The sequence below is a fragment of the Erpetoichthys calabaricus genome, chromosome 18, assembly GCF_900747795.2.
Source record: "Erpetoichthys calabaricus chromosome 18, fErpCal1.3, whole genome shotgun sequence".
NCBI classification, from domain to species: domain Eukaryota; kingdom Metazoa; phylum Chordata; class Cladistia; order Polypteriformes; family Polypteridae; genus Erpetoichthys; species Erpetoichthys calabaricus.
In genome coordinates, this window is record NC_041411.2 from 82,720,602 (window position 1) to 82,739,461 (window position 18,860).

Here is an 18,860-nt window from a genome sequence, read left to right on the forward strand (position 1 = left end):
GGGATTGAGCAGGGGGGCTGTTCGCACACCTAGACGATACGGATGCTCGTCTAAAAATGCTGAAAGATTATCTTCACATTGCTATCTTTTGTGCAGCTGCTTCCTGAAACGACATGCTGCACGTGCTTCGCATACTTAAAAGCTCGAAGGGCACGTATTGATTTTTGACTGAAAAACAAACTCTCTCTCTATCCCTGCTCCTGACGGAGGGGGTGTGAGCTACCGCCTTCAACAGCTTTGTGCCGCGGTGCTTCGTAAACTTTAAAGCCAAACAGCCCTATTGATTTGTTTGCTAGAGATTGTTTTCTCTATCTATGTGACATTCTGTGCTCCTGACACGCACTCCTTTGAAGAGGAAGATATGTTTGCATTCTTTTAATTGTGAGACAGAACTGTCATCACTGTCTTGTCATGGAGCACAGTTTAAACTTTTGAAAAAGAGACAAATGTTTGTTTGCAGTGTTTGAATAACGTTCCTGTCTCTCTTCAACCTCCTGTGTTTCTGCGCAAATCTGTGACCCAAGCATGACAATATAAAAATAACCACATAAACATATGGTTTCTACTTCGCGGATTTTCTTATTTCGCGGGTGGCTCTGGAACGCAACCCCCGCGATGGAGGAGGGATTACTGTATATTTTCTTTTTTTACATGTCTGATAGCCTCTCTTCATGGCAACATGGATCTCTAGTTCAGGTTACTGAAATGGCAGCAGAGTCACAGACTTTACCAAAGAGCTGACCTCTCCATCGGAATAATCTTTCAAAAATGTAGTTTATAAAGTACAAATTACAGTCGGTCACAGACTAAAAGCTAACAACAGGACATGAGTGGATGCCATTTTAACATTTCCTGAGTTGAACTCTACTGTTTATGAAGTTATTTCAGCCACCACAAGATGATTTGGACTTGGTTTTAATGACATTATATTGTAAAATAATATTTAAAATCACTGACTTTGTGCACTCTACTAATACATTCTAACTTTCCCTGTCACACTTGTTCCCAAACAGTCTCCCTGATTGATGTCTACTGGATTATTTTGAATCTTTTGTAAGATGATTTGGATAAAAGCATCTGCTAAGCAAATAAATGTAAATGTATGTGTTATAGAAGTAAATGTTGTTTTTGTTGTTGTCCTCATTTGTATAAGTAGATAAGGCAATGTAAAGGCAATGGTTTCAGGCTTGAAAGGCCCAGGGGGGAAAAAGTCAAATGTAGAAAGGGTGGAGCTAATCGAGGAATTGCTGAGTGAGACCAGGAGGGAGGTCATGATATTACTGTAGGGGTGTTAGCATATAGTAGTTTCGTTTCACTTGTATTATTTATCCTAAAGATGAATTACCCTGTTATTTCTGAATGTGACTCGTAAAAATTCGTAAGAAACAAAAATGTGATATGTCTTTAAGTGGATAAGTAAACTAATTAAAAAGCTCCAACTTCACAAACAGGTAAATAAGTTCACAAATGCACACCATGCATAGTTTTTCAAACTTATTAAAAATACCAGGATGTGATAACATGACAATTTGGCCATTATGTAAATGGTATCACTGTGTTTCATCATTTCATATTTTATATTGCACCTTTCATAACCAGCACCATCGCATTGTGAATTCCAGCATGGTTTTTCAGACCTATTTTTCATTTCAGCCATTGAGAGAATAACTGAAGGAATTGATTAATTAGATGAAACCTCCTCGGCATTTGGGTGTCAAGTTACAATGCACATCCAGTAATCAGTTTGGTTTCATTTTAAAAACTGTTTAGTGAAGGATTTCTTTTGTGAACAGATGACCATTAATCCTTCCATGAGTGTTCACTTAGACTTTAATCTCTGATTTTATTTATTTATTTTTTAAATAGTTTTAATACAACTGATGCAGTTATGTAGTGATTGGCACTGCTGCCTTTTCTCTCCAGGGACCTAGGTTCAATTCCAGCTCTGGTCACTGTCTGCGCAGACATCATCACTCTGTCTCAGTGTCTGAAAGATGAATTTGTGACTTAACATTTACAAACTGTGGGTGTGCATGGGTGTATCCTGTGACAGACTCGCATCCAACCATGGATGGTTCTTTCCTTGTGCCTGAACGTACAGGATAAGGCTGCTATTGCTGTGACCCTGTAATAAAAGTAGCATCAGAGAATGAATGAAGAGAGTGTTAGTATGGGCAGCTTGAGGAGAATAAAGAGATGCTGGTGAACGTGAAGGTGACCTCTGTGATCTGCCATTCTGTAGGATGCATTGTTATTCCCTCAGTGGATGCTAGTGGTTAATTACCTGTTTAAAATGCATATTCTGAAACAAAAAAGCAAAAATTAAAAGGTGTGTAAATTAGGATGATAATGAAAAATGAAAGGACAGTGTAAATCAACTATAATTTTTAAAGTGACTGCACAAATCCAAAATTTTAATCTAAAATTTAATAAACGTATGAAAAAATTCCACATTCTTTTGGGCATTTTAATTTGCCAGAATGAGACCATAAATAAATAATGTAATGAAAGACGGGAGTTTGGGTTCATCATACTGTATTTATCAGAACAAACAACTCCTATCAAACCTCACTACTCCTGTTTCTCCATTGAGAATCACTGTTGCTGGCAATCTTGCTGTCCCCCAAACCTCTTGGCTATAATGCACCCACACTTTGGAATGTCCTTCCTAAATTAATTACATCTGCTAGCTTATGTCGTTCTTTCTAATTGTAAGATTATAACGCATTTGTTTGTAAAAGCATTACACTTAAGTGTCTTTTTTTTTTTTTTTTAACCTAACTCTCAGTCCCACTGTCTACCCAGATGTGTTTGTATCACACATTATGTTATCATTTAAAGTCTTCTTGTGGTATTGTGCATTTTTAAAATTTTTATTCATGTTTGCTATTTTTTTCTAGTGTTTCCTGTATTTTTCTTTAATTAGGTGTTTAATGTTGATGCTACGTTTGTATCAAATATAGTAATTTGATCTTTTTATGTACTTTACTGCTGTTATTACATTTTGAATTTTTCTGTAGCACTTTGAGCATGGTAAAGGTGCTATATAAATAAAATGTATTATTTGTGGTGGTAGTAAAGTATTGGCAGATAGCATACAGTATACTGTACCTAGTTTGCAGTACCTTTTTTAAAACAGAAGGTGGCACCATTGGAATTTATAGGACATTTAAATGAGAAAGAGTACAGCTGAATTACTATAATGAACCTTTGCAGAAAAACCTGTTTTTGCATGTGAGATAATACAGCTTGTCTGTTGCTTAATTTAAAATAACAATTCTATTACAAATAAAAGAAATATCTATCTTTCTATCATATAGTGCCTTTATCTATCTATCTACAGTATCTAACAGGATGTTGTCGAGCAGGGTTTGCTGCAGTACTTAGATAGGGTGCCAGTGGTCAAACAATTAACCGCTATCTTGATTGTAATATGAACTCCACAAACAAAGGCAAGCTAGGCAGGACTGTGTATAACAGATGCTGAAGTGAGTGCAAGGACCACCAGGTCACAGTAATATATGGTAAGTATGGGTAGTTAAAACCACTCCACTTCACTTACATTGGGCTAGATGCCCACTGTCCATTGACTCACTGGACTACCTGCATATGCTTTTCCCTTTTTGCCTGCTATTGTGATTTTCATTCATTCTAAATGAATACGAGTTCACTTACCAACACCAGACTGGGGATTAGGATCCATATGCACCCCTGTTAAAGTGTCAGCTACTGTACAATATAAGACAAGCATTTACACAGGCAAACTAAAGACAGTATATTCAGTATCTCAGGCTTACAATGAGTAAGATGGCATTATTTTGGTTCAAATGTGGTTTTGCTGGATTCTGTCCTTCTGCACACTGTCTGTTCTGGTTTTCTTGTTCTTCTCATCCATTGAATCATTCGTAGCAGTTTTCATATTATACTGGGAAACTTAAGTCAGTCAAGAAAATTGTAACGCAAACCTGCTCGCCACCTCATAAGTCTGTCAGCTTAGATGTCCTCCTGCTTTACTCTGCTACTAGGTAATCAACAGAAGTTGGGACCCCTCTGAAAATTCTTAACTTCAACGTGCAAGGCTTAATTTACTTTAATTGCTCAGAACATCTATAGGTTGTAACCTATAGGAGAAGGCCCATTTGTAATATTCTGAAATTTCATTTTTCCAGTTTTTGCTAACCCAAATTTTAAATCTAAACCTTTGGCAGTTTACTGCTTATCTTTTCACTATTTTAGGTCATTCATTGCATTTCAGCTGATTAAATTTGAAGAAAAACTGGACTGTGGGCTTAAAATGGTCTGTGTGTATGTGTGTAGATACATATTATCATTTTACTTATTTGGCTGACGCCTTTATCCAAGGTGACATACAACATTTGAGATTCAATTGGTTAAATTTTTTCATGGTCACGCAGTGTGTAGCGGAATTTGAACCTACAATCACAGGGTATGAAGTCCAAAACCTCTACCATTGCACCACACAATATGCCAATTGTATGTATATCTCATACATCCACACACACACACACACATTTTGACCAGAAATGAGGTGTCAGAGCCCCAAAACCCAGAGACAACTGCAACACAACTCTCAGGTTCAAATAACTTTTTTTTTTATTCAACTTCCCTTTTCAGTTGGCCTCTTCTCCAGTACAATCCAACCTACAGTTTTCTGTCTTGCTACTCCTCCTTGTTCTCCACTCCTCTGCAGGTATGCTTTAACCTTCTTCATTTCGATCTCTGATTCCCCTGAGTGAGGCAGAACAGCTTCCTTTATGCAACTGTATTGCACCCAGGAAGCACTTCTGCGTCAAACGGAACTTCTACTAAACTAGTGAGTCTGTCTCCAACAGCACCCTGTTGCGACTCCCAAGGACTCCAAAAGCAGGGACACTATAGATCCTATGCAACTCTGCGGGCGTCCAAGTGGTAGTGATGCCAGATTGATGCTGCCACCCAGTGGAGTGGGGGAACACATGGTCCTGGACAGTAGTCATCAATCCATTATGTCAATCTCCTGACCGGGAAAGAGAAAAGGAATCATCCTAAGTGAGATGCACATCCATCCATGCTGTTCATCCATAAATTTCATAAGTGCTTTTCCAGTCAGGTGGGGCAGGTCAGGGTGCCAGTCCATCCATGATGTCTATCACATTATACATATCTAAATTATTTTGGGTTGTGAGAAATGTTACCAGGGTGCCCCTCCTGTCCCAGTGCTAATAGTGCTGTATCTGAAAACACTGTATTAGTGCTTGCATGGCTTTTATTTCTTTTTTTAAGCCCTCCTTATTTGAATTATCTTTAAAGAAATATATATTTCTATCCTGCTTAGCAGTCTGAATCGTAATTCTCAATGTTTTTTTTTTTTTTTTTTTTCCTTGTTCAATTGTTATCAATTATATCCAAACCCCCTTCAAATGATTTTCTTTCTTGCCTTGCCATGCAAGTAGCTTACAGAAATCCAGCAATTCATCTTGCAGGTCGTCAGTGACGGGACTGTGCCGCTGCCATGCCTTGTGAGAAAAAATGCATCCATTCATTCTTCCTAGTTCAGTGGCATGGGGCCTTGGTAAGTATCCTGACAGCTTTGGGTGCAAAGCAAGGTGGAGTTGCAGTTTGTTACAGGGCACACTCACATATACTGCCAGCTGAGCCAATTCAGATTCACCAGTTAACAAAACTTGCATGTACCTGTGAAGTGTGGGAGACACAACGACACTGGAAGAACATCCAAACTCCATAGAGAGTGGCACTGAAGCTCAGTGCTATGATATGTATTTTTTAACTTCATATTTTTAAGCCCAATTTCTTAAGCAGTATTGTAAAGTGTAATCAGAATGCCCTGCATATTATAAAACAATTAAAACGGTCACAAAAGAGATGGCTACTGATATGTTCAGGCCCTGTGTTTGTCAGTAAGGATACCTTTTGAAAATGTAAAAATTCAAAATGTGATCACTGACAGCAAACACAATCATCTTTGCACTGAGGTGATTTTATCCTGCATGCCACCTTCACCAACAAGGCCCCTTTAAAAATGCTCTTCTTGCTTTTCATATCACCCATTTCCATCACCAGATAACAATTTCTGTGAGCTGAAAACATGAACAAATGTCCAAGACCCAGCCCAGATCCATCAGTACACAACACTCTAGGGATTTGCCTCAGACCGCCAGCTACTCTAATTAAAATGAGACAAAAAAATCAATCTTGTAAGAAGTTGCGTTCCGGCTCATGTAAATACCTGCCGCTGTGAAGCGGATCAGTTCTACTGGGAATTAAATAACAAAAATGTGATGTGCCACAGTTGGCACTCTTGAAGACTTCAGTGCCACAGGTGCTTTTTAACCCTTTCAAGTCCTGGCAGTCAAGTATTTATAAAAAAAAAAAAAAAAACAATAAACCACTAACAACCCCACATAAACCAGTCCAGTGTCGTTTTATTGTCAGTCTGTGCCAGCAGCAGGATAAGACCTGGTTCTAGGCAATATGTCAGTCCACTTCTGACTTTATATAAGTCTATCCACCTTATATACTGTACTGCTTTTCACTATAATGGTCTGCCTAACTCATATAGTGGATTTCAAATTAGATATCCATTACCCTTTCTATTTTTCTGTCCATCAATTCATTTTTCATATCACTTTATCCAGTTCAGTACCCGGGATAAGGGGGGGGTCACGGTCTGTTCCTGCAGCATAGACCACAAGGTAGCAACCCACTTTGGATGGGACAACAGTCTGTTGTTGACCCTTCATAAAATCAATCTGTCCACCTTTATATAGCATCTTTCAAGCTGAATGGATACCCATTAACTATTCCATTTATGCCTTCATTCTGTCATTTTTGTAATATGCTTAATCCAAGTGAGGATCAGAGCCTACCTAGCAATAAGAATGGGCCCTGGTTGAGGCCCAGGCCTTTGCAGCTCTTAAATAGTGCCACATACTATGAATCATTCCATCTTATACTGTGCTTTTCAAATTGGGTCAATACCCAAAAACACTTCATCTCCTACCTTTCTATCCATCCATCTATCCGTTCACTTTCTGATCAAAAGGAAACTTGCTGTGTTTATAAATAAAAACAGTCAAAATGTTTTTCCAGATATTCTACAGATACAAGAAAATATGAAGCTTGACAAACAAAGGAAAACCATTTAGTCAATTTATTTACATTGAATAAATAGCTACAGTAAGTGGTCCTGGTATCTCATCTCAATATGTGTTAAAAGACATTAGGCCTTTTGCATTAATTAGGCTTGCTTTGGCAATTTGTTTAGGATTTCTGTAATCCCTTGTATGATAAAGTACTTTGTGAATGCACTACCTTTAGTCTTTACCTGTGAGATGTATGTGATTCAGGATTTAAATGAAATAATTTAACATGATCATTCCCAATGCCTTTGACAATTTTGAAGACCTTGATTAGGTCATAGTGTAGTCTTCTCCATTTAAATTTAAGGTGGATTAATTCAGTGAGCCTATTAAAGTATGAAAGGCTCTTTGGTCCTGGGATGGCCCTGGTTGCTCTTCTTTGCATCATTTTTAGAGCTGCTAGTCACCCTAAGGACTCCAGATGCAGCATGATTAGGATCACCTTTAATAAGTCAATCAGGTTGGTTTGACGAGATATTCCTTTCATGAGCCCATGTTGACTGTTCTATAATATATTATTTTCATACATCTGGTCTTTCTAATTTATTTCTGATTTATAGTTTCTGTAACATTTTACTGTATGAAAATAAAGGTAATTGGCTTGTACATAATGAGATTCGTTTTGCCAAGGTTTGGGAATGTTATTTGTTATGTCATTTTGTTGCTGTTCCAGTTGATAGGAGCTAGAGGTCTGTGTTCCCTTGACATTTCACACTCAAGGTTTTGTGGGATCTAAAACATCAGTACAATACAGACCTCTGAATGGAGCCACACTGGTCACTTTCTAAACTTTAGGCACTCCTATCTGAAGTGGTTGCTATAATATGCTAAGTTAAGGTTCATAAATTAATCTCTTTCATTTCTTTTAACATAAACAGTAAAATGCCACCACACCAAGAGGTTTTATGAGTATCTAACATAGGAAGTACCTGACTTCAGTTTTCCAAAATCTGTAAACTCTGAGCTTGTTTTGTACTTCTGCATGAGGCATTCCTTTTATTTCTTCTTTTATAAAGACTTCAGTGAAGTACTTATTTAGTTCATTTGCCATGCACCTTTAATAACTTCTCCTTCTCATCTGAGGCTTCATAAGTTCTGCTTTATTATTTTCTTATCCCTGCAATGGACTGGTGCCCTGTCCTCCAAGTGTTGTTTCTGCCTTGGGCCCTGTGATTGCTGGGATGGGCTCCAGCTGCCCCACGACCATGCTCTGGATTAACCGGTTAGGAAGATGGATGGATTTTTTTTGATACTTTGCTGTAGGTTTTCAGTGTTCCTCTGGATGTAAATTTTTTGTCTCTTTTTAAATTTTTGTGTGGAGTTATATTTTAGTCTTAGAGTTTTTAATAATTTCTTTTTCCATCAATTTCATTGGGTTTTTCCATTTTCTTTGTCATTGGAATATATTTATATTGGGCCAGGATCAGAACAGCTCTGAAGTGGCACCATGTGTTATTTATAATTGTGTAATTTTGTCTAGGTATGTCAGGTTAATTGGGGATTCTTAATTGTCTCTGTGTGTTTGAGTGTGGACGTACAGTAGGTGAAAATGAGTGGGTCCTTTATGGACTGCACGTTTTCTTGGGGTGTTTCCTGCCTTGTGCCTGATCCTGCCTGGATAGGCTTTTCCCATGCACTTAGAAGTCATGATCCTGATTTATATTAAGTGGATGCGAGAAAGTGCTTTGATCAATAAATTTGCCTAGTAGCACTGAAAATAGGTGAGGCCAGTCTGTATTCCTATACCCGGACTAACTAGCAGAGCTAATTTAGCTGCCTTCAATTGAGCTTGACTTTGTACTGGCATCACTGACTAAGTTCCTCATCCTGACCTCTTGTTAAGGTTTGTCTTTGTGCCAGCACCACTGTGCTTATCATTCTTATTTTCGTTTGGAGGCTCTCTTTCCCATTATGCCACTAAGCTGATCATCCCAGCCTTCTGTTTGCTTAGGAGCCAAGCTCATCAATACTGTACCAGGCCTCTTCTGGGAAATGCTTGGCAAATAACATCAATGCCAAAGCTAATTGTGATAGCATACATCTAATGGTATTAGAAAGAACAACACCAACATTTATTTTCATACAAATGGTGTAGCTCAAAGTGCTTTACAAGATGAAGAAAAACGTTTATATGAAGCAAAAATAAGATTATGCAATACTAAGTAACAAAGAATAAAGTAAGGTCAAATGGCCAGGAGGACAGAAAAAAACAACAACAAAAAAAAAAAAAAACTCCACATGGGCCAGAGGGGGGAAAAAAAAAAAGGTGTCCACCCATCCGAATGATACTATTTTTGTTCAACTTAGCTAGTGATGAAACAGTATAATCTGGGGCAGATTTTAAGTAGCACAGTAGAACAACTAGTGTTTGAGGTTGAAAGTACAGATGCCCATTTCTGTGCTTGTTTTTTTCTACCAGTGGTTGCTTACCTCAAAGCTCCAGAAATACCAGCCTGTGTACTGCCTTAGCCTATCCTGGTTGACAGTTAACTGGCTCACCACATTGACTTAGCCCTTAAAATGGGACTCATCTGTGATATTTATTTATTTATTTATTTGCCAGAAATTTGAAGAATGAAGCCGAGAACCATGCATTTGTAAAATGTAATGAAACAGAAGCAGTTAAAATGTGAAATTTAAACATGACCAAGGTTATTTAATTATACTTGTAATGAAATCTACAACACTATACAACCCATAGGCATGTCCTGAAGGGACCTGAAATGACCAAAGCACTGGAATTCAATTTCATGGTATAACGTTCTTCCTGGCAGTGACTGGACGCCTGTTGTCCTTAGCCAAACACAGTTATGATGCCTAGGTGAAAAGTGGACACATTCCTGTTAGTGACCTTATGTCAGAATAATAAAAAGAAGGGATACTGTAGCCGAAGATTATTTGAAGGTCAAAAATAAGCAGTTTGAACTGACTTTTAGTTAAAATCCAAATTAGAAACTTGAAAAGTTAAGATGGACCGTTTGTGTGCATTGCTTCGAAAAAGTTGTCATTAAATTGGCTAATATGAGCAATTTGTGGACTGTCTTATACTGTAATCATAACCACTCTTAATGCTTTGCTCTGTCAATTACCTCCTGCTTCTTCATTGGCAGCCTCAACATCCATTTCTACCCAGCTTAGGTTTATTAAATTGTCTTGATTGTACTTTTGTTACAACTTATAGCCCTTTTGTTATTTATAGACCACCATTTGTAATGATTTGTTTGTTGAAATAAAAAAAAAAGCACACCATTTTTAAAATACAAGTAGTCCTTGTTTATAAAGACATGATGCACTATTTATATAAAATATTGCACTGTTATGGGCGGCACGGTGGCGCAGTGGGTAGCTCTGCTGCCTCGCAGTTAGGAGACCTAGGTTCGCTTCCCGGGTCCTCCCTGCGTGGAGTTTGCATGTTTTCCCGTGTCTGCATGGGTTTCCTCTGGGTACTCCAGTTTCCTCCCACAGTCCAAAGGCATGCAGGTTAAGTGCATTGGCGATCCTAAATTGTCCTTAGTGTGTGCTTGGTGTGTAGGTGTGTGTGTGTGTGTGCCCTGGGTTTGTTTCCTGCCTTGCGCCCTGTGTTAGCTGGGATTGGCTCCAGCAGACTCACGTGACCCTGTAGTTAGGATGTAGCGGGTTGCATAATGGATGGATGGATATTGCACTGTTTGTTTAAATAAAAAACACTATTTACAAACAAAAATAAACATTTCCCCCATACACCTCTGGTATAACCATTCATCCCTTGTGTTTTTCTGGTGGTTATTTGAATAAAACAATAAATAGCCTAAAAGCATAGATGCACTACTCCCTATGTGGAGTTTGCATGTTCTTCATTTGTCTGTGTGGATTTTTCTTATTTATTCCAAAGGCATAACTGTCACAATTTGGCTGACAACAATAATTTTTCCAGTCTGCTTCTTGGTCTTTTACATTTATTGGAATGTCATTTCCAGGATTTCAGAAATCCATTAGTTATATCTACTTTATTATTTCTAAGTGTTTCTAAAGATATTAAAAATTAATTGTGTTCTACTGCAGCACTGTAGTATTTTCGTATGGGCACAGCTATTGTTGTTGACAGTTGCTCTGCAATTAAGAGGTAAGATGACCAGTGTGCAGCGCATGACATCATTAGTGTAACTGTATGAAGGTCAGCGTGTGCATTCCCCAGTCATCTGAGATCTCATATTTCTCTTGAAGAACATTTTGTGATCATTCTTATTAGTGTATTCCACTTACAAATTCTTCTGTTCTTTGACTTAGTTTAACATCTATCTACTTAGTTTGGCTCTGATTGTGTGTCCCCATTTAGACATGAAATCCTGCATTGTATCCTGGATTTGATGCTTGATTCATATCTTGAGCTTTTTTGTAATTTATTTCACATTTTCATGGTTTTAACCTTTAATTTGTTATTTCTACTTTGTGACTTCTCCTGATTCCCTTTTCATTTAAAGCTGCTGCTACCCAGTGCAGACAGTTCACTAAGATGTTAGGGTAATTAATGACTCTGAGCTGTTCCATTTAGGTGTGTGTGTATGCCCATAATGGACATAATGTCTTGCAATGGAACATCTCCCTCTGCTCCTCATAGCCAAGCATAAAACTGCGATTGATTAATCCATACTTCGAACTCCTACAGGAGGCCTTGCTTCAGTGTTTTAGGACAGCCTGCACAATGGGTTTATTTTCTGTTTTTATTCCTTTTTCCTTTTACTTTTTTGTATTAACAGAGGTTTTCTGAAACACTGATTTTGGCTATTTATGACAAACTCCGAATTCAAATAATACAAGCCATGTTCACATGTTACAATGACTGGTGATTGATTGCTTAAAAATCTCCAACCTTCCAAACCATTATCGCACTGTGAAGCATGGCACAATTCAAAGGCGTTTTGACATATAACTTACATGGGCTTGGAAGCCTCTGCCTGGTCGGTTTGCAGTTTTTCCCCTCCTTCGACTTCCATGGTGCAGTAAACAATCCGATTGGGAGCCAGAGATTTTAAACCTTGAACTTCCATAATGACTACCTGCAAAATATAACAAAAATGGAGTTAGAGAATGGTGTGTCATTCTCTCTAACGCTACACATGTTTATTTGAAGTGTTGGAGGTGGATCCTATCTCAGCAGCCTTGGGTGCATTGGCTGGTCACGAGTCATTTTCAGGGCACTCTAACACCTGGCCAATTTAAAGACACCAGGCAACCAAACGCTGAATGTGTTTCAGATATGGGAGGAAGCTGGAGTAACTGAAGACCACCATTATGGACACCGAGAGAAAGTGTGAACTCCACACAGATAGTGAGTGGGGTAGGATTTGAACCCAGATCAAGATAGTGAGCCAGACAGAATTTGATTCCAGGTCCAGATAATGACAGGTGTTTGAACCCAGTCTCAAATAAACCCAGGTCCAGATGTGAGCAACCAGAAAATGTTATCCCAAGCGTAAATAGAAACTGAGATGTGTTCACAGATCCAGATTGCAAGAAGGTTGAGAGAGTTTGTGGGCTGGAATTTGAGCCCAGGATCTGAAGGGGAATGTGCCAGGGTTTGAACCCGGGGCATAGTGCTGTGAGAAAGCCACTGGGTCACCCAGTTGCAACAACAACATTTATTTATTTAGCACATTTCCATACAAATTGTATAGCTCAAAGTGCTTTAGAAGATGATGAAATGTTTATATGAAACAAACATAAGATTTGGCAATACTAAGTAACAAAGAATAAAGTAAGGTCAGATGGCCAGGAGGACAGAAAATAAAAAAAAACTCCAGATGGGCTGGAGGGAAAAAAAAACAAAATCTGCAGGGGCTCCAAAGGCCAAGAGACTGCCCAGCCCGCACTTGACATTCTACCTAACATAAATGATCTAAATCAGTCTTTATGGCTTTCAGGCTTCACGTGCAAGAATTTGATGATGATGGTCATGTGGACATCTGGGGACTGCCTTCAGTCTATCAATGGATGCACTGCATGGTGCCCTGATCAGGTGGTAGTGGTGCAGAATGCCACCACAGAAAACCGTAAAAAGAACAGCAGAGGATAGTAGGGATTAGTACGGATAGTGGAACCATAATGAAAATGATAGTTCAATGCACATATAGCTTAACAGGGTAAACAATTCCAGATTTTAGGTGCATAACAGCAGAAGGCTGCATCACCCCTTCTTTTAAGTTGCCACTTAACATGTTTGCAAGTTAATAGGTAATTTGTGAAGATTCCCATAATGTCTTTTTTTGTGTTTGAATTGTGGCAGTCATCTTGGATGCTTATTGTTAAGCCTTTCCTACTGTGTTCTGCAGTACGCTGTTACTCTTGCATTTGCCAAGTTATCCGTCTTTGACTTAGATCAGGATCAGAAGTGAATGGAGACAAATGGCATTACAAGTGACAGGCTATAGTATGATATCGCATAATACCCGTTTACATGTGCACACAAAAACGGGATTAGATGAGTAACCCAGTTAAGGAAAATACCTAGTTTCTTAAAAACCTCTGTTTAAATACACAAGTCCACTTATGGAGTTCCTCCTGGCAAAACGCTCCAACAAGAGTTAAACATTATTAATCCATAATCAAGTATGTCACCTGTGTCTCTCGAGCAATGTGAGGATTGCAACAGACATGTGCAGACTGCAAAATCCTTAGGTTTTCATGACTACGTAACTGGGTTACTCAAGGAGAAATCTATGTATGTTAACCTGGTTTCTCAGAGACCAAATCCTGGTTTCTCCAATCAGAATAAGGATGTACATGGCATTTTTGAAACTGGGTTTCAGTGAATAACCGGGTTATTAAAGTGCACATAAATGAACTTGTATATCAAGTGTACAGTTTAGGGCATGGGTTCAACTAGTCATTGAATTGGTTTGATCTAGTCTTTGAGGGAAACTGTATAAATTGGAGTTTCATCTAATTGGCATGAAGTCACTGACCAATCAGGGTGACAGTGTTCTATCAGGGGCTACCTTGTCTTAGCAGAAATCAGTAAATTATTCCCTTTGGGCCTGGCCTTGTACCTAATTCTGCCAGGGTTGACTCCAGACATTATGAGCCCAACTGAATTAAGGCAGTTCAAAAATGGATGGATATCATGCGAACAATCTGAGGAAGTGACCCCTGAAAGCAATCACTGAGTAAATACAGTCATATGAAAAAGTTTGGGAATCCCTCAAAGCCTGCATAATAATTTACTCTCCTTTCAACAAAAAAGATAACAGTGGTATGTCTTTCATTTCCTAGGAACATCTGAGTACTGGGGTGTTTTCTAAACAAAGATTTTTAGTGAAGCAGTATTTAGTATGAAATTTAATCAAATTTGAAAAACTGGCTGTGCAAAAATATGGGAACCCTTGTAATTTTGCTGTTTTGAATGCATGTAACTGCTCAATGCTGATTACTTGCAACACCAAATTGGTTGGATTAGCTCGTTAAGTCTTGAACTTCATAGACAGGTGTGTCCAATCATGAGAAAAGGTATTTAAGGTGGTCAATTGCAAGTTGTGCTTCCCTTTGATTCTCCTCTGAAGAGTGACTGCAAGGGATCCTCGAAACAACTCTCAAATGATCTGAAAACAAAAATTGTTCAGTCTCATGATTTAGGGAAAGGCTACAAAAAGCTATCTCAGAGGTTTAAACTGTCAGTTTCAACTGTAAGGAATAGAATCAGGAAATGGAAGGCCACAGGCACAGTTGCTGTTAAACCTAGGAGGTCTGGCAGGCCAAGAAAAATACAGGAGTGACATATGGGCAGGATTGTGAGAATGGTGACAGACAACCCACAGATCACCTCCAAAGACCTGCAAGAACATCTTGCTGCAGATGGTGTATCTGTACAGTAAGCCCTCGCTAATTCGCGGTTCACTTTTCGCGGATTCACGACTTCGCGGATTTTATATGTAAGCATATCTAAATATATAACGCGGATTTTTCGCTGCTTCGCGGGTTTCTGCGGACAATGGGTCTTTTTACTTCTGGTACTTGCTTCCTCAGTTGGTTTGCCCAGTTGATTTCACACGAAATGCTATTGGCGGATGGCTGAGAAGCTACCCAATCAGAGCACACAGTTAAGTTCCTGTGTGCTGCTGATTGGCTCAGCGACGGAGTGCTGCATTAACCAGGAAGTCTCATCTCACTCATTCAGCATTAACGTGCTACTGCTTCAGGGGCCGTGTCCAAGCGCCAACAGAAGATGCAAATGATTGCAGAAAAGGTAAAAGTTTTGGATATGTTGAAGGAAGGGAGCAGCTACACCGCTGCAAGACACCATTACAGCATCAATGAGTCCATGATTCTTTTTATTTAAAAAGGAGGAAAAGCATATAAGATTTGCAGCCGCAGTGTCCTTTTAACCAGGGCGCAAAACGAGTTGCAAGTGGACGTGATAAGGCAGTAGTCTGGATGGAATCTGCTTTAGGAATCTTTGCAACAAGGTCGACGACGTCATGACCTCCTACAAGCTGCTACGTGTACTTCGCTATACAGTAAGTGTAAACTTATCTGCTGATTTCATATTGCTTAGCAGTTGTCCCTGTTATTAATAGAGTAAAGGGTGGGTTGTAAACAATACAGGGAGGGTTTAAAAACGTCCAAATACACGTTAAATAATTAAATAAATATGGTGTCCCTACTTCGCAGAAATTCAGTTATCGCGGTCGGCCTTGGAACCTATCTCCTGCGATAAGTGAGGGATTACTGTACATCATTCTACAATTCAGCGCAATTTGCACAAAACATCTGTATGGCAGGGTGATGAGAAAGAAGCCCTTTCTACACTCACGCCACAAACAGTCACTTGTTGTATGCCAATGCTCATTTAGACAAGACAGATTAATTTTGGAACAAAGTGCTTTGGACTGATGAGACAAAAATTAAGTTATTTGGTCAGAACAAAAAGCATTTTGCATGGTGGAAGAAGAACACAGCATTCCAAGAAAAACACCTGCTACCTGCTGTCAAATTTGGTGGAGGTTCCATCATGCTGTGGGGCAGTGTGGCTAGTTCAGGGACTATGGGTTCTATGAATTCGGATGAATTCAACCCAATATCAACAAAATTCTTCAGGATAATGTTCAAGCATCAGTCAAAGTTGAAGTTACGCAAGGGTTGGATATTCAAACAAGACAATGACCCAAAAAACAGTTTGAAATCTACAAAGGCATTCATGCAGAGGGAGAAGTAGTGTTCTGGAATGGTCGTCACAGACCCTGACTTGAATATCATCGAAAATCTATGGGATGATTTGAGGCAGGCTGTCCATGCTCGGCAGCCATCAAATTTAACTGAACTGGAGAGATTTTGTATGAAGAATGGTCACAAATACCTCCATCCAGAATCCAGACACTCATCAAAGGCTAAAGGAGGACAGCGTCTAGAGGCTGTTAGATTTGCAAAAGGAGGCTCAGCTAAGTATTGATGTCATATCTTTGTTGGGGTGCCCACATTTATGCACCTGTCTGATTTTGTTATGATGCATATTTTCTGTTAATCCAATAAATGTAATGTCACTGCTGAAATACTACTGTTTCCATAAGGCATGTCATACAGTATATTAAAAGGAAGTTGCTACTTTGAAAGCTCAGCCAATGATAAACACAAATCCAAAGAATTAAGACGGGTTCCCAAACTTTTTCATAAGACTGTATACTAGAGGAGCTTGTTCTTTGGAGCCTCATGGGCCACCATTCTGTAAAGCTTCTCAGAAAGGGCATGATGTAAATCAACACAGTATAGTATAGTTCATGACATATTTAATTAAGTGAGCTTTGGTCATTGGAGGGGAAGCATTCTAAATTAGACGTCAAATGCATCCATTTAGCATTACTTTACACTTGAAATCGAGCCTCTTAAGGACAAGTGTTCATATAATTGAGCAGCAATCCCTGAAATTAGCAAATTAGCGCGTTAATCAAGAATCACTTACAAACCTTCACACCTTCCCAGGTGGCCAATAAGACTAACTAAACACACACTTTGCAGCATCAGGTTTGAGGACACTTGTAAAGGACGCAGTGTATGACTGTTTGGCTTTGATTTTTCCTTCCTAGGTGTAATTAACATGTAATTCTATAGCCTGTTGTGTACCAGGTCACGTTATTTTGTGTTGCACTGTATTCCAGTCTTGTGTACTTCATAATAATGCTCTTTGTGAAAGGTACTTTATAAAGTAAAGTTTGGTTGATTTGTGTTTTCTGTTTTCGGAAGAATCAAGCATTACTGGGTGGCACATTGGTTAACACTACTACTTGACAGTTTCAAAATCTGTGGTTCAGATTCCATCTCAGTTTAAGGTCTTGTGGAGCTGACATGTGGCTTTCCTCCAGGTTGTCATGTTTTCTTCCTCGTACATATTAGGTCAGTTGGCCCACTGATTAGTGTCATCATACTCTTCCTTTTGAGAGGCTGATTTGGATGGAAGTGACATCTCCACTGGAAATGACCCCTGTGCAGCTGTCATAGGGTACTGTACAACAGTTGTCCTCCTCCCGTGATGCAACTTTACGCCTCGGAAACATGCTCAACAATAACCAATTTGTTACTGAATGTCAGGATGGGATCCCAAAGGAGGCCTTAAAAACGATCTGCGCTTGAGGTTTTCATGATCTACAGTTCCCAAGGCAGAAGCAATTCATTCCACATTGTGCAGAATCGACGCCTGCAGAAGACGCCTTTTAACTTTGATCACTGTCTAATTAGTAGATGACTTGAAGAGGGTCAGTTGTGGGGGGTCACATCGGGATCAATTCAAACAGTTGCATAACCATTAAATGGCTGGCCATTGACATCTCAGATTGTTCTTGGCTTCAGCCTCAACTGGATGTATCAAAGAAGCCAATAAGCCGAAGGGAAAGGGACTGAACACACCTGTCACTTATGTGCCAAGATTTGTAGACTTTTGGTGAACAGTTTATTTTATTTTGACCCTGAATGTACCCAACCATGTGTTACAGTGGGAAATTTATGGCTGGCCAAAAGAATTAGAGCAAGAAAATGTCATCACAGGGATCCACTTCTGATTTACATGGGGAAGACAATTAAGAATTGCAATGGATCAGGTTATTGCTCTGCTTTAGCTAAAAATTCAAAATTTAAACAGAATTTTTATTCACATTCAAAACAATACATTTTTAACTGTATTTTTTATGACCATTGTAAGAAATCGATAATCCTGCATTTGTCCTGTGCACTGAGAAGCAAATACCTGGCTGCAGGTAGTCAGCACAGCTTTTAGACAGCCATTGAGACTTGTGCTCAAGTCATGCAGCATATGCAGTGTGCATGTTCTGTCTCCGGTTTTTGTGCCACTTCAAAGCTGTTTCATTCTAAACTTTAGGCACTGCACATGCACTACATTTTCCTGAGCAGCAGGTGGTTGCAAGGCTCTCACTTTACTTAACATTTAAATCTCTATTGCTGTATTTTGTCAGGCGATGATGATGTCACAAGAGATCACAATGACCCGATGCCAATAAAGACAGACCAAGCACCAGCATCACATCGTTTGATTGATACTTTGTGATGAGAACAATGCATGAACTTGACTTTAGCAAATGACAGACAGACATGATTAGATTGATAGGTTCATGTTTACAATAACAGAGTCTGCACACATGTTGGAAATATCTGGAATGGTCCCACCACATGACATCTAGATTTTGTGTGTAATATTTTGCAGTTATTCTATGTTTTTTCTTA

General features: G+C 39.0%; 1 protein-coding gene across 9 annotated transcripts in view; it reads right to left on the reverse strand.

The window, feature by feature from the left end:
* The window catches only part of cadpsa (Ca2+-dependent activator protein for secretion a), a 366,374-nt gene that overhangs the window by 194,246 nt on the left and 153,268 nt on the right, over positions 1–18,860 (reverse strand). For all 9 annotated transcript variants that reach the window (XM_051921196.1, XM_051921193.1, XM_051921192.1 and 6 more), the window contains exon 6: positions 12,075–12,196. In XM_051921196.1, coding sequence (XP_051777156.1) covers positions 12,075–12,196 — 122 coding nt within the window. The remainder of the gene's footprint in view (positions 1–12,074; positions 12,197–18,860) is intronic.